This window comes from Mobula hypostoma, chromosome X2 (genome assembly GCF_963921235.1).
Source record: "Mobula hypostoma chromosome X2, sMobHyp1.1, whole genome shotgun sequence".
Taxonomy (NCBI): domain Eukaryota; kingdom Metazoa; phylum Chordata; class Chondrichthyes; order Myliobatiformes; family Myliobatidae; genus Mobula; species Mobula hypostoma.
This window is the reverse complement of record NC_086129.1, coordinates 5,602,692-5,619,469: the sequence shown is the minus strand read 5'-3', so window position 1 is coordinate 5,619,469 and position 16,778 is coordinate 5,602,692. Positions and strand designations below refer to the sequence as shown.

Here is a 16,778-nt window from a genome sequence, read left to right as displayed (position 1 = left end):
GATGCTGCCGGACTTGCCAAAGTTCTTGAAAAGTTGTATTCAGTTCCGCTTAGCATTATGTACAAAGGGTGTTTTGTGCTGGAAGGCTGCAGAGGAGATTCATCATGAGTGAGGGGGTTTGTGTCCATAAGACCATAAAACATAGGAGCAGAATTAGGCCATTCAGCCCATCGAGTCTGCTGCTTTTCTGTCATGGCTGATCCCAGATCGCTCTCAATTCCATACACCTGACCTCTCACCATCTCCTTTGATGCCGTGAGCGATCAGGAAACGATCAACTTCTGCCTTAAATATACCCACAGACTTGGCCTCTACCACAGTCTGTGCAGAGCATTCCACAGATCCAATACTCCCTGGCTAATAAAAAAAATCCGCTTAACTCAGTTTGTAAAGGTGGCTCCTCATTTTGTAGATGTACCCTCTAGATCTTGATAGCCCCACCGTCAGAAACATCCTCTCCACATCCACCTTCAGCAGGTTTCTGTGAGATCCCCTCTGCGTTCTTCAGAATCCCAGTGAGTACAGGGTCAAAGCTGCCGAATGCTTCTCCTATGTTAACCCCTTCATTCCCAGAATCATCCTTCTGAGCCTCCTTTGGACTCTCTCCAATGACAACACATCCTTTCTGAGATATGGGACACAACACTGTTGACAATACTCCTTGTGTGGCCTGACTAGCGTCTCATAAAGGCTCAGCATTATCCCCTTGCGGTTATATTCATGGGATGAGATTGGACAGTATTGATCTGCAGAGGGAGCTTGGAATCTGAGTTCATAACTCCCAGATAGTGGTTCCAGTGTCACGCAGTTACGTTGCCTTTGGAGAATTGCATTCTAATGTAGGAATAATGCGGTGGTTTTGGGTGGTGATTAGAAGAAGCTTAACAGGATGCTGCCTGGATAAAGCGAGACTGGACAATCTCGGGTAATCACCGGCAGAGGCTCAGGGAGGTCTGACAGACGTTTACAGGAATGTACCAGGCACAGACGGAGTGGACAACCGGTATTTTTTCTCTAAGGAGGAAATGTCCAATGCCAGAGGGCATGCACTTCAGGAAAAAGGGGGAAAACAACCTCATTGGTCCTTTTGAACTATTTAAGTATTTTGTAATTTAGTGCTATTTTGTCTCCGCACAGCTGCTGTTAAAAAAAAAGCAGTTACAAAAGACAATGATTTAAAAAAACAGACTCAGAATGTTGAAAGGAGATTTGCGTTTCAAGTTTTGTTTTTCATACTCATCGTGGTGAGTGTCTGGAGTGAATGTCAGGGGTGGTGGTGGAGGCAGATGTGATGGAGGCTATTAGATACTACCTGAATGTGAGGAGAATGGAGTGATGTGGACGTTGTGTAGGCAGAGGGATTGGTTTAGTAAGCATAAGATGACCCATTCAGTTTGTTCAGTACAACACAGTGAGCAGAAGGGCCTGTTCAAGGACAAGTAGAGCAAACAGAGCAGGTAAACTGGATAAAGTGATCCCACTCAGAGAACAGACTGTGACGTTAGTGGAGATATATCAGCATCACAGTTCTCTCACCAAAGATAATTCACTGCTGGATAAAATGAAGTTCGTAATCTTTATAACTGATCTGGTGAATTGTACTGCTCATACATCTCATCCTACTGAGAAAATTAAAATTATTGTGAAAGCTGTAGAAAGGTATCTTGGTGTAACTGGTGTTCTGTGGGAAGCTTTAAATGACGTTTTGTTAGGTGGGGTATCTGTATCTGAGTCTACTTGTGAACATACATAATAGGATTAAAATATTGCAATGAAATGAGAGAACTCTGATTTATAATGGTCAAGACTGTAAGAAGTTTATTTCTGATTTGTCAGACTCTTCCGATGTTATATCTGTTCAGGAAACCTGCACATTTTAAGTTTTCATTCCTGTGCAGGATTATATTGTCATTAGGACAGACAGGTTAGTTAGTAGAAGGGTGGTGTTGCCAGTTGTATAAGGAAAGTGACAGGGTATAGAGTTGTGAATGGGAATAAAATGTATGAGGAACTAGTAGTAGAAATTCTTGATTCAACACGTATGTATGTAATTTTCTTTTGTGAAAACATTAACTTTTTGAATCGTATTTGGAAGTTTAGCCTTGACTTTCCACATGGAAAACAGTTGTAGTAGTGCCCATTCTAAAACCTGGATCTCCCCGTCTGATCCTCCTTGTTATAGGCCAATATCAATAACGTCTCCTTTATGTAAACGTGTGGAATGTATGGTAATCAAGCGTTTGAGTTATATTTTCGATAAAAGAGGTGATTTCGTGTTTTATCAGAGGGGAATTCGGAAGGGTAGGATAACACTGGAATCAGTTTGGGGTTTGGAAGATCACATCAGGATAGCACAGTTAAATAAAGTTGTAATAGTCAGATATTTTGATATTGAAAAGGGAAATGATATTTATTAAAGGAGGGACTTTAAATTAATTTTTGGAAATGCAATTGAGGGGGTTATTGTACAATTTTATCTGGTTGATGTTCTTTGGATGTCTGGTAAAGGTATGGGTGGGCAAGAATGACATTGAATTCATTTTTATGTTTGGAAGATGATATTAGGAAATCACAGTTAAATATAGATGTTGTAACACCAGTATTTTTGCTATTCAAAAAGGCAGATGGCATTTATGGAAGGAAAGGCTTTTTATGAAATTATGGAAATGAGGATGGAGGAGGCGAATATCTAACTTTTTCCTGAGTTTTTTTAATTGGACATCTTGCGTCAGGTACGGGTGGGGGCAGGTTATGATCGGGTTGTTAAAAGTTAAAGATTGGGATCCCACAAGGCAGTTTTTATCACTTCATATTATAATTAATGATATTTTTTCTGAGATAGGTTTAAGAGTGTGTAACTCACGAGATGCAGATGATGGAGGTTTATGGATTAGAGGTAGAAATTTCAACTTTACTGTATATAGGACGCATTGGCAATTAATCAGCTGGAACAGTCGGCAAATGGATGGGATTTAAGCTTTCAGTAGCTACAAGACAAGTTATGTGTTTTACAAACAGGATTAATGGACCTACTCTTGATTTGAAATGATATGGTCAAACTCCTTAAAAGGTGTCAGTGGTAAGAGTTCCAGGCATGTGGATGGATAATAAGCTGACATGGAAGCACCGGATCAGACAATAATTGATAAATATACAGAAACATTAAATATCCTCCTTTATCTCTGTGGGTATTCTGGGGTGTTACTGTCGGGTTTCGGTGGGACTCAAGTGCAGACCGATGAATACTTTTTCGCCAGAATTTGTTAGGGAGAACAAAGGCAACAGTCTTTCAAAAACAGAAGGCAGGCACTAATCCGAAATGGCATGCGGAGGTCTTACCCAGGAAAGGCAGTCAGGCGAGGGCAGACAATCAGGTCCAAGAACGGGCAAAATCCAAAATACAGAATCAGGCAAAATCGGTTGGCAGAAATCGCAATGACAGGCTGGAACGACACAGGTCAGAACTGGGACGAACTGGCAGAGGATGCTAGTCAAACCAGGGTTTAAATGGACAGGGTAATGAGTGAAAATTATAAACAGGTGGGTGCAAATGAGGAGACAGGCAGGTAATTAGAGGAAGTCGAAAAAGGAAAGGGGCTGGGCCAGAACCCACATGTCCAGGTGAAAGAAAACAGAAATTAAAGACTGTCGTGATCCAGAGATACCAGCAGAGGCCCTTCGACCCAGTGTTCAGGCCGGATGCTTAACAAAGACACCCCAGAGGATTCATCCAGCGAGACAATGTCAGTCGTAGAAGAGAGCATAAAAGCGGGTCATTCACTCACGGGTTTACACCACAGATCTCCCAAATGCCAGCAAGAGATAAAGGATCAGAAATGTAGCAGGTTATGAAAGATATAAAAACAAAAGAGTAGTTGCAGTTGGTGAATTTAATTTTCCCTGTGTTGACTGGGGCTCCTTTAGACCCGGATGCTTACATTATTCTGCAGCTACTTGGAAGAATCCTGGGATGTTTCTTAACACGGAAGTGGATATATCTTCAGCGGATTGAACGGGGCACGACTGCGCAAGCGCGTGGTGGTCGGCCAGTGAGAACAGCGGGAAGAGTTTAAAAAGAAGACAGATTTACAGGGCGGGCGAGAGAGTAGGGGGAGACAGAGTATGAAGGCTTTGGCTAAACGGGGCTTAGGCGATAAGTGGTTGAGGCCAGGTAGGTTATGTTTAAAACGAAGACATAAAGAATGTTTCTGAAGCCGGTTTTCTGTGCTTGATGTCAGATGCGGGAGATCCTGGAGACTCCCGGCCTCCCAGACGATCACATCTGCACCAGGTGTGTCGAGCTGCAGCTCCGTAGGGACTGCGTTAAGAAACTGGAGCTGCAGATCCATGACCTTTGTCTGGTCAGGGAGAGTGAGAAGGTGATAGAGAGGAGCTATACGCAGGTAGTCATCCCGGGACCACAGGAGACAGAAAAGTGGGTAACAGTCAGCAGAATGAAGGGCAAGAAGCAGGTGACTGAGAGCATCCCAGTGTCTGTCCACCTTAATAATAAGTACCCCTGCTTGAGTACTGTTGGAGGGGACGGCCTACCTGGGCGAAGCAACAGTGGTCGCGGCTCTCGCAGAGCGTCTGGCCCCCTGGCTCAGAAGGATAGGGAAAGGAAGAGGATGGCGGCAGTGAGAGAGGACTCTATCACTGCCGCCATCCTCTAGGGGGTCAGATAGGCGATTCTGTGGATGCAGGAAGGAAACGCGGATGGTAGTTTCCCTCCCAGGTGGCCACGGTCCAGGATGATTCTGATCGGGTACATGATATCTTGAAGTAGGAAGGAGAACAGTCAGAGGTGGTGTCATATATTGGTACCAACAACAGAGGTAGGAAAGGGGAGGAGGTCCTGAAAACAGACTGCAGAGAGTCGGGAAGGAAGTTGAGAAGCAGGAACTCAAAGGTAGTTATCTCGGGATTACAGCCTGTGCCACGAGATAGTGAGTATAGGAATAGAATGAGGTGGAGAATGAGGGATTGGAGCAGGGGGCAGGGATTCAGATTTCTGGATCATTGGGACCTCTTCTGGGGCAGGTGTGACGTGTACAAAAAGGAATGGTTGCACCTGAGTCAGGGGGGAACAAATATTCTGGCGGGAAGGTTTGCTAAGGCTATTTGGGAGAGATTGAACGAGAATTGCTGCAGGTTGGGAACCAAACTGAAGTGACGGAAGAAAGGGGTGGCGGGGGGGGGGGGGCGGAGTTGGCTCACAAATAGAGAGAGCTTGGAGACATTGCAAAAGGCAGGATAAGCAGGCGATAGAATAGGGATGCACTCAGACCGATGGTTTGAGATATGTGAATTTTAATGCGATGAATATTATGAATAAAGTAGATGAGCTTAGATCGTAGATCAGCACTTGGAGCTATGAAGTTGTGGCCATTATAGAGTCTTGGATGGTGCAGGGTCAGGAATGGTTACTTCAAGTGCCAGGCTTCAGATGTTTCAGAAAGGATGGGGGAGGCAAAAGAGGTGGGGGCGTGGCACGGTCGATTAGAGATAGTGCAACGGTTGCAGAAAAGGAGGAAGTCATGGAGGGGTTGTCTATGCAGTGTCTGTGGGTGGGGTGAAAGTTAGGTATAGGAAGGGGTCAATAACTCCACTGGGTGTTTTACCCAGTAGTAACAGGGATCGAGGAGCTGATAGGGAGGCAGATAATGGAAAGGAGTAATAATAGCTTGGTTCTGGTGGTGGGAGATTTCAATTTCCCAAATACGGATTCGCATCTCCCTAGAGTGAGGCGTTTAGATGGGGTAGCGTTTGTTAGGTATGTTCAGGAAGGTTTCCTGACACAATATGTAGATAAACCTACATGAGGGGAGGCTGTACTTGATCTAGTATTTGGAAATGAACAAGGTCAGGTGTCAGGTCTCTCAGTGGCAGAGCATTTTGGAGATAGTGATAACAATTCCATCTCCTTTACCGTAGCATTGGAGAGGGATAGGAACAGACAAGTTAGGGAAACGTTTAATTAGAGTAAGGAGAGAGATGAGGCTATCAGGCAGGAACTTGGAAGCATAAATTGGAAACAGATGATCCCAAAGAAACATACGGAGGAATTATAGGAAATATTCAGGGGATATTTGCGTGGGGTTCTGAGTAGGTACGTTCCAAGGATGGTAGGGTACCTGATCCGTGATGTACAAAGGCTGTTGTAAATCTAGTCGAGAAGAAAAGAAGAGCTTTCAAAAGGTTCAAAAAACTAGGTAATGATAGGAATCTAGAAGATTATAAGGCCAGCAGGAAGGAGCTTACGAATGAAGTTAGGCGAGCCAGAAGGGGCGACGAGAAGGCCTTGGAGGACAGGATTAAGAAAAAACCCAAGGCATTCTACAAGTATGTGAAGAGCAAGAGGGAAAGGTATGAGGCAATAGGGTCAACCAAGTGTGACAGTGGAAAAGTGTGTATGGAACCTGAGGATATGGGAGAGGTACTTAATAAATACTTCGATTCTGTCATACAAGGGCGGTGGAAGCGGACCCAAATGTCAGACACAGACACTGAAGCGGTAGGAACTGGATTATGTTTTTTTAAGATTGCTTGGGAAGCCAAGGAGCGATGATAAAATGATAACACGAAGGACGACGAAGTGTTACAAACCGGAAAACCTGGACTTGGACTTGGGACGAGAACTCGACAGGGAACTCAGGTCATGACTCGGAACTCGGGTCTCAGCTGGGACTCGGCACCAGGGTCTAGACTTGGCTCTTGGCTGGAGCTAGGACTTGGCTTGGACTGGACTCGGGCTTGACTTCGACTGGACTCTGGACTAGGCCTTGGAACTTGACTCTTGACCTGGACTAGGCTCAGACTTGACTTAGACACAGGACACAGACCACTGAGCCGGCGCTCCTACTTGGACACAGGACATAGAACCGGGACTCTCCCTAGACACAGGACAAGGAACACTGAGCCGGGGCTGCTCCTTGGACACAGAACATAGAACCGGGACTCCTCTTGGACGCAGGGCACGGAACACTGAGCCGAGGCTCCTCCTTCGACAAAGGACATAGAGCCGGGAATGTTCTTGGATGCAGAGCACAAAACACTGAGACCGTTTCCCCCTCGGTAGCGGGAAACAGCCGGACATACCCAGCGGAGGAGAGAACGCAGAGAGACAAAATCATACCACATGAAAAGGCTCCAAGTAGCGGCAAGCCCTAGACGCGGCCCAGGAACCACAGACAGCGGCACTAGTCTCACTCCGGTGGTTAACTTGACGGGGATTCTGAGGAGATTACTGCCGACGTTACTGCCCAGGTTACCGCCGAGGACCCCAGAGCTATGTACGTTACCAGCCGGAAACGAGAACCAGGTGCCCCAATTAAGGCACCCAACGGAGCAAGGAAACAACGGAATTACTGGAGTACGGAATCTACCAACCGGACTGTGAACCGGAGTGCCCACATCACGGACCGGACCGTGACATATTCAGGATTCACTACGGAAAAGGATCTTGGCGATTGTAGGGATGACTTCCAATGGACTGAAAAGCTTGAGCATGCAGATATTAAGGAAGAGAATATGCTGGAGCTTTCGGAAACCATCAAGCCCAGGCTACTGTGGAAGCGAGGGTGGCTGTTGCCGAACCTCTGGCGATTATCTTTGTACCTTAGGATTTGTGAACATTTGTAGAGGCATAATATGATTAGGAATAGTCAGCATGGCTTTGACAAAGGCAGGTCATGCCTTCCGAGCCTGATTGAATATTTTAAGGAGGTGACTAAACACATTGATGAAGGTAGAGCCGTAGATGTAGTGTGTATAGATTTTAGCAAGGCATTTGATACAGTATCCCATGCAAGTCTTATTGAGAAAGTAAGGAGGCATGGGATCCAAAGGGATATTGCTTTGTTGATCCTAACTGGCTTGCCCACAGAAGGCGAACAGTTGTTGTAGACGGGTCGTGTTCTGCATGGAGGCCGGTGACCAGTGGTGTGCCGCCGGGATCTGTTCTAGAACCCCTACTCTTTGTGATTATTTTTTTTTATTGACCTGAATAAAGAAGTCGATGGATAAGTTAGTAAATTTGCTGATGACACAAAGGTTGGGGGTGTTGGATATTGTGGAGGGCTGTCAGATGTTACAACGGGACATTGATAGGATGCAAAACTGGGCTCAGAAGTGGCAGATGGACCAATTAACTGTGAGGTGGTTCATTTTGGTAGGTCAAATATGATGGCAGAATATACTATTAATGACAAGACTCTTGGCAGTGTGGAGGATCAGAGGGATCTTGGGGTCCTAATCCATAGGACACGCAAAGCTGGTACGCAGGTTTACCCTGTGGTTAAGAAGGTATACGGTGCACTGGCCTTCATCAATCGTGGGTCTGAATTTAAGAGCCAAGAGATAAGGTTGTAGCTATATAGGACCCTGGTCAGATCCCACTTGGGGTACTGTGCTCAATTCTGGTCGTCTCACCACAAGAAGGACGTGGAAACCATAGAAAGGGTGCAGAGAAGATTTACAAGGAAGTTGCCTGGATTGGGGAGCATGCCTTATGAAAATAGGTTGAGTGAACTCGGCCTTTTCTCCTTGGAGCGACGGAGGATGAGAGGTGACCTGATAGCAGTGTACAAGATAAAAAATGGCATTGATCGTGTGGGTTATTTCCCAGGGTTGAAATGGCTGGCACGAAAGGACATAGTTTTAAGGTGCTTGGAAGCAGTTACAGAGGAGATGTCAGGAGTAAGTTTTTTTTTTCGCAGAGAGTGGTGAATGCGTGGAATGGGCTACCGGCGGCGATGGTGAGGGCCGAAACGATAACGTCTTTTAAGAGTCTCGTGGATGGATACATGAAGCTTAGAAAAATAGAGGGCTATGGGTAAGCCTAGGTAGTTCTAAGGTAAGGACATATTCAGCAGAGCGTTGTCGGCCGAAGGACCTGTATTGTGCTGTAGGTTTTCTATGCTTCTAATATTATCAAATTTTTCGATGAAATTCCTAAATCTGTGGAAACATAGACCGTAAATGCTGGTAAATAAAACAATGGTAAATACAACATTGTCACCATATATAAGAACAAAGGGGACAGAAGCGACTGCAACAGCTGCAGGGGAATCTCCTTGCTGAGCATCGTTGGGACGGTCTTCGCCTTCGTGGTCCTGAACAGACTGCAGAAAATAGCCGAAAGGTAATATCCCGAGTCTCAGTGCGGTTTCAGGTCAGAACGCTCCATAATCAACATGATCTTCTCCCTTCGACAGCTACAAGAGAAATGCGGAGACCAAAGACAACCACTCCACTCCGCTTTCATTGACCTCACGAAGCCCTTTGACCTTGTGAGCAGAGACGGCCTGTTGAAAATCCTGGCCAGGATTGGTTATCCCCCGAGGCTCCTCAGGATAGTTCAGTCACTCCACACAGACATGAAGGGCGTCGTTCAGTTCGACGGCTCTTCTTCGGAGGCCTTCAACATCCGCAGCGGTGTGAAGCAGGTCTGTGTGCTTGCCCCCACCCTGTTTGGCATCTTCTTCACAGTCATGCTGAAGCACGGCTTTGGAACATCAACCGATGGTGTCTACCACCACACCAGATCGGACTGTTCAGTCTGTCCCGGCTGAGGGCAAAAACCAAGGTTCGTGAAGTACTCATTTTTGGACATGTTGTTTGCAGACGACGCGGCACTGGCAACACACTCTGAAGAGCAACTGCAACGCCTCATTGACAGCTTCTCAAGAGCCTGACAGGACTTCAGCTTGACCATCAGCCTGAAGAAGACCAACGTGTTGGGCCAAGGCGTTGAGCACCCTCCTGCCATTACCATCAAGAACTACGAGCTGGAGGTAGTTCACGAGTTTACATACCTTGGCTCCACCATCACGGACAGCCTCTCCCTAGACCCCGAGATCAACAGACGGATCGGACGAGCAGCCTCAACATTCGCCAGGCTGACAAAGAGAGTCTGGGAGAACTGAAAGCTGACGACGCACACCAAAGTTGCAGTCTACAGGGCCCGCGTCCTCAGCACACTGCTTTACGGCAGCAAGACCTGGAGCCTCTACTACCGACAAGAGCGGTGTCTCAACGCCTTCCACCTTCGCAGCCTGAGACGCATCCTGGACATCACGTGGACTGACCGAGTCACCGACAATGATGTCCTGTCCCGCGCCCAGATACCCAGCCTCTTCACCCTGCTCCAACAACGCCGTCTCCGTTGGCTGGGCCGCATACACCGCAGATCAGTCGGGAGGATCCCGAAAGACCTGCTGCACGGGGAACTAGCCTCCGGCAAGAGAGCACAAGGGCAGCCCGGTCTTCGTTTCAAAGACGTTTGCGAGAGAGACGTGAAGTCACTGAAAATGAAGGTCGAGAGGTCGGAGGACATCGCAAGCTATCGCTCTGACTGGAGGCTGGATCTACGCAGAGGTCTAAAAAGAAGAGAGAGAAGCTGAAGAAAAGCGCACTCGTCGGAAAAACTGGAGGACAGCGCCTTCAAGTGCAGTCGATGCAGCCGAAACTGTCACTCCCGTGTGGGCCTCTACAGCCACAACAGACGCTGCTCTCACACAGACTGATCCAAGACCTTCCAGGCGCAGATCCATGGTCTCGCGAGACTAACGGATGCCACCAGACCAGACCAGACAACAAATTCCACACTAGGATAATCTCAATCAATTTTGTGGAAAATACACACTGCTCTGTTGCTTTTAGAACTTTCCATAACCTGCGTAGATTCTTGTTCCTCTTTCTGCCGGTGGCATTTCCAAAACTTTTCGAAATTGAAGAACACATAATTAAATGTTCTCCTTTATCAACTCCCTTTTACATCCTGAGAGATGCCCAATGGGAGGGAGGGGAAAGATAGTGTCTCTGAATAGCAGTCCAGTAACAGTGCTGTACAGGTCTCTGTCCTTGAAGTGCCTGTGTTGTACAGGAATTCAACGGTGGTGTACAGTGTTGGGTATGTACAGGTCCATGTGCTCAGTGCACAGTGCTCTGAATATCATAGGCCTGTGTCCTGGTAATGAAGGTCTAGATATTGCAGAGTTCACTGTCCGTGCATTCAAGTTCTGCTTTTCTTGAACAGTGACATATGCAGGGTTGTTTATACCAGAAACAGACTCTCCCCTTCCTCTTGCAGGACGGACCAGATATTGTTAAGGTGTGTCTCCTTACAGTACAGTGCCAGCAGTTTAAACCTCATGTTTAACTGCATGTGGTCTGTGTATCCCAAAGGACTAAATAACCCAAAGGATTTACCCATCTAAATGGTCTCAGATTCCCAATAGCACCTCCTCTTCAGTATCAACACGCCAGAGAATATCGCCATACCCGCTTTCTGATCACGCTTTCCTACATGACCTTCTCCTTAGTGAACACCAATGCAATGTGTTCATTTTCTACCTCTCATGATAACTCTGTCTGCAGGTATGAACTCAATGTATTCATTTTCTGGTCACTGTCCGTTCTCCTGATTCACAGAGTGACTAGTTTCTTGCTTCTGGTATCGTCCTCCAAGACCGTGGCTAATTTCACCTTTCTCAACCTTACATCAGCCTCAATTCTCCAATGTCCCTGTCCTTCTCTACTTCCTCTAAGAGACAGGGAAATCCTGAATTCTGACCGGCTGGACTGTAAGTGACGCTCGCATGTCGGACATCACTTAATATTAGCGCCATCTAGTAACATCAGCTCCCAGACTACTCTGCATGATTCATGTCCAATTCTGCTGTAACTTGTCTTCCACAAACTTACATTCATCCAACTGCAGGTGCATACTTATCCTTATCAATAGCCATCTGAATACTTTCTGCATTATCATTCTTAAATCTTTCCCAATGAATCTCCGATCATCTTGCTAGGATCATTTCCCAATACTATGCCAAATATGCCCCCCTCCTTGGCGGACCATCTATACACTGTTTCTGGAAACCTTCATGAACACACCTCACAAATAATGCCCCGTCCAAGCCTCGGATGGTAAAGGAGTCCCAGTCATTCTGAGAAGATTATTCTCCCACTACAGCTACTCTATTGTTTTTACATTAGTCCAGAACCTGCTGACATATCTTTTCCTCTCTCTTACTGGCTATTCGGAGGCCTACAGTATAATCACATCACAGTGATTGTACCTTTCTTATTCCTGATTCTACCCAGACTGTCTTACGCGATGAGGCTCTGGGAGGACCCCGAACTTGTGACGTTCTGTCTGTTCAGCAGTACACCTCCCCAACCTCTTTTTGCACCCTCTGGACTGTCCGAATCATATAAATCCTGGAGTGTTCAGATACCAGTCCTGCCCCTCTCACAACCAGATCTCTGTAATGGATGGTTCACCGTGACATTACTAATTCAGGCTCTAAGTACACCTGCTTTCACTGCTCTACACCCTGCACTGAAATAAACTCACTTCTGCCCTTTGGTACCACTGTGCTCATTAATGTGGCCCCATCTTTACCTCCTTTGGGGGTTCTTTGACCTTACCTCTACCCTCCGCTCAATACTACTTACTGACCTGTAGCTCTGGATCCAAACACCCCCTCCACATAAAACGTGATAAAAATCATCAGGGTGGCTCCAGCAAGATTCCCTGTGAGAATATTCGTTCCCCTTCACCGTAACCCATCCTCCTTACACCAGCCCCACTTATTCTGCAAGAGAGCCCAATGTTCTGTGCTCCTGATGCATCCCCCCACTGCACCAGTTTATTAGCCACTCGTTTAGGTGTACCAAATTACCATCTCTTTCCTCGCAAACATGTGGCAACTGCAGAAATCCTGAAATCATCACCCCAGCTTTCATAATTCTTAACTCCCTAAATACCCTTTGCAGGACGTTGTCTCTGTGTTGTTAGTTCTAACAAACACCAGGACTTTTCGCTGCTCACTCTGCCCTTTCAGAATGGCCCGTATGTACCTTCTCAGAGACATCCTTGGCCCTGGCATGATCGAGGTAACGCACCTTACTGCAATCTCACTCGTTTCCACAGATACTCCTGTTTATGACCCTGTCCCCCACCCCCACCCCGGCTAAAGTGATTGCTGCATGTGATTTATAGCATTCTGTCTCTGTCTATTCATGTCCCTTCAAATAGCCTCTTGGTAATGAAAATTGTTTGAAAATTAATTCACTGTATGCTTTTTTTTTGCTTCAGTTAAGGGTAATGACTTACCCATTCGCAAACAAAGGAGCCTGCACACGTGTTGAAACAAAACACTTTGTTGGAACTCGTACGATTTTAATACAGAAGGAAAAACAAATTTCTACAGGTGTAACTGTCCATAATTCAAAATAATATTTATCATGCACTAAGCAAGCCAATCCCAGGGAAACACAGATCCGACAACATTACGCAGCCTCTTCTGTCTCTCTACCTCTATCTCTGTCTCTGTCTCTATATCTCTCCCTATCTCAGTCTCACTCTCTAGCTCTCTCCATCTCTCTCTATCTGTCTATCTCTATCTCTCTCTATCTCCCTGTCTCACTCATAATGTCTCAGTAGCTTCACTAACTCTCTCTCTTATTCTGTCTTTCACTGTCTCTCCCACACGCCCTCTCTCTCGCGCTCACCCTCGCGTCATCTGCCTCGCGCCCTTTCTCTCCCACACGCCCTCTCTCTCGCGCTCACCCTCGCGTCATCTGCCTCGCGCCAACTCCCCCCGCCATCGTCCTCGCGATGTCCTATTCGCTCTCTCCTTCGCGCCCTCAACCCTCGTGCTCACTCCTTCACGATCTCATTCGCTCTCACTCTCTCTGTCTCTCCTCGCGATGTTTCCTTCTGGCGCTCACCCTCGCGCCCTCTTTCTCGCGATATCTCATTCACGCCCTCAGCCCTCCCGCTGTCTCCTGCTCGCCATCACTTTCTCCCCCTCTCTATCTCACAGAGAGACAAGTGACTGTAACGGTACTTTGTCTTCAATTTTAAAAAAAAAGTTAAAATTCTCTTACAGGAAATAGTTCAAGGTGGCATTCAGAAAAAGAACCTACAGATAAAGCCGGAGGGGAAAAAGAGAGTGAAGGAAAGGACGAGTTTTGTCGTGAGCAGGAGAGGTTGATAGAGACGAAAATATACTCCAAGATCAGGCAGTTTTGTCAGAACCGGGAAGCAGGGGTAACAGTTTCGCCTCAAGCTTCAATTTAACAGGGCGGGACGCGAGTTACAAAGGGAATTTCTCTGGGGTGGTGCGGACAGTACTGCCGTGGGGATCAGCTGTAAACAGCAGTTTTGTAACTCTAAGGCAACACACGCAAATGGAAAGAGTAAACAGTTCACGGGCCTCTGATGAAGGGTTTCGGCCTGAAACGTCGATAATTTACTCTTTTCCATAGATTCTGCCAGATCTGCTGGCTTCCTCCAGCATTTTGTGTGAGGAAAACAGTAAACAGTAGACGTTTCTGGCCGAGACCCTTCATCAGGATCTGATTTTGTGTGTGTTGTTTTGTATTTCGGGCATCCGCAGATTCCCTCATGTTTGTTTTGTAACTCTGTTCATCACGTTGTTTCCATTTACCCACAAGTGGGAAGCTAGAATAGGGAGCATGAAGGCAGCTAAATTGTAAAACTTTACAGCATTTATTTCATAAACAGTTTCAAAAGCTGATTCACTGGATATTTCACCGCATTCTTTAGTTCGTCTCGGAATTTGCTCTGAGTCACGGCGTAAATACACGTGTTTGTGCAGGAACTGAGAATCTGCAGAATTTCCGATGTGTGTTGTGTGATGTAACGGGGATCGGTGAAAGAATAATCAAAACTCTTCGAAATCCGTTGATAGATGTAAAATACCACGTACGTTGCCCAGAACATTATGAAACAACCGGTTATACTGAAGAGCAAAACGATGGATTTGCGCCGGTTCTCCATCTCCCGGTCCTTGTCATTCTCTCCACTCTTCTGTCCCCGGAGCCCCCTGCGGGCTCGACTGGCCGCTAGAATCCGCCTGACAGTCAGAATATTGAACAGTAAAATCAGAAAAAATGGGGCGCAAGGGGTTAAAATAAGGTCAAACATGTCGAATGCCGCCCATGAGGGAGTGTTTGTGTAGCTCTGTGTACGAACACAACCCCAGGGAACACCATCAATTATTTCTCCAGGCCCGTATGCAAAGCTCCAGGGGACTCCCTCCAAACAGGCCAGCACACTCACTGTCCCGATAACCACAGCCGCCGTTCTCTCGGTGCAATATCTTGTTTTCAGCTTCTCACAGCAAATAGCCACAAATCGATCGACGGTGAAAGCTACAGTCAGCCAGACTGAGGCCGCTGTGCTCGCAGAAATCAACCAATGATTGAGTCTACACACAGGAGTGATGAGCAGGAATGATCGGGGGAAATAAATAACAGCAGTCCACCTCATCAGCGGATCGGAGATAACGACCAGGAGATCGGCCGCTGCCATTCCCACCAGGTAGCGAGTGACACATTTGGAGAGACCGCACATTCCCCGGGAGAGGATCACAATCGCCACAAAGTTCGCTGGAAGAGAGACAGGGAACAGCAAGTTGAGAAAATACTGAGCAGAAGCCAACGCAGCAGTTTGAGGAGATCCTGTAATATTTCAACTTCATTGCTGCATTTAGCGGTGGGAGGGTCGATAGAGGGCGCAGAGCTGGCGGAGAGAGAGAACGAGTTTACACAGTAAAATAAAATCAATATGATCTGAAAATGGATTCTTTACTGATGCCCGAATATGATGTGGCAGCGGAAAGCTAAAACTGGGTAGCTACCTCCTCAGATGCAATACTGCCTTCCGCATCTCGTCTGTACGAAATGAGTAAATCGGGGCGCTAATGGCGGGATTCTTCCATTAGAGAATCATCAACTTCCTTGGCGATCCCTGTCAGAAGCAGAACAGCCGAAAGACGGAACACAAACAGGAAATGCTGGAAACACTCACCCAGGCGAAACCTCACTGACTTTACAACAGAACATTGACTGATTCGAACAGATACATCGCAGCCTGACACAACCTCACAGACAGACATAACGCCTCCCACTGAATCCATCACAGGGAAGCGGGGAGAGGAATTCAAACTCGGCGCCGCAGTCAGATGTCCGGAACAGTGTCAGATGTAGATAAAATATAAAACATTTCACAGTATTGATAACTATGAAGCACCACATCTTATTAATTGGCTTAGCAACGACTTCTTTCTGTTTTGTATACAGTCATATCGTAAACATTTATTAAAAATCCACAACAGTTTCGTCTAACAACACGGAACTCCTCAAATTTGCTGAAGTGTTACTGCCAGCCAATGCTTTATTGTTGCATCTAACTCTGAAAACCGCTCAAATAAACATTCAGACAATAAATTGATGTCATCACCCTTATAAACACAATATTTGCAAAAGCTGTGCAGCTCCTACAAGACCAAAAGCAGAGACACGAACATCACTTTGTTGATCACAAACCGCTGCCTGACCCGCTCATGCCAACAGAAATTGACAGATTCGTTGACTTCCTGCATCCAAGTCCCAGCATCTTTTATGTCCCGGCGTTTCAATTCCATTCCTGAAATGCGGAATACCGGCACTGGAATGTGAGAGTTTAAACCAGCGGCAGAATCAATCACATCATCCGAATTAAACTCCAACATCCGCCCACGGCAGCTGACACCGCGGCTTACCGGGAATTCCAAAGGATGAAATAAAAGGATAGTAAACGTCTTCTATCCGCCAGATGACTGGATACACCATTTCAGTGAGAATCTATGATTTCTGCTGCTCCTGTATTCACAGCTCCGGCAGACAGCTGATGCATTCAAAGCAGCCCTGATTTATACAGAGGATCTGTCTCCAGAGATACGGTTATACACCTCACTAAC

At 46.4% G+C, this 16,778-nt stretch overlaps 1 protein-coding gene across 1 annotated transcript; it reads right to left on the bottom strand.

Annotated features, from left to right (window-relative positions):
- Window positions 1-14,524: 14,524 nt before the first annotated feature.
- LOC134340718 (probable G-protein coupled receptor 139) lies at window positions 14,525-15,391 on the bottom strand. The gene has a single exon (XM_063038189.1). It carries the CDS (start codon window positions 15,389-15,391, stop codon window positions 14,525-14,527), a length of 867 nt encoding a protein of 288 aa, XP_062894259.1.
- Window positions 15,392-16,778: the final 1,387 nt, after the last annotated feature.

What these genes read in the sequence shown, in the direction of transcription:
- LOC134340718 (XM_063038189.1), bottom strand. Translation starts at nt 15,391, where the DNA reads ATGTGCGGTCTCTCCAAATGTGTCACTCGCTACCTGGTGGGAATGGCA.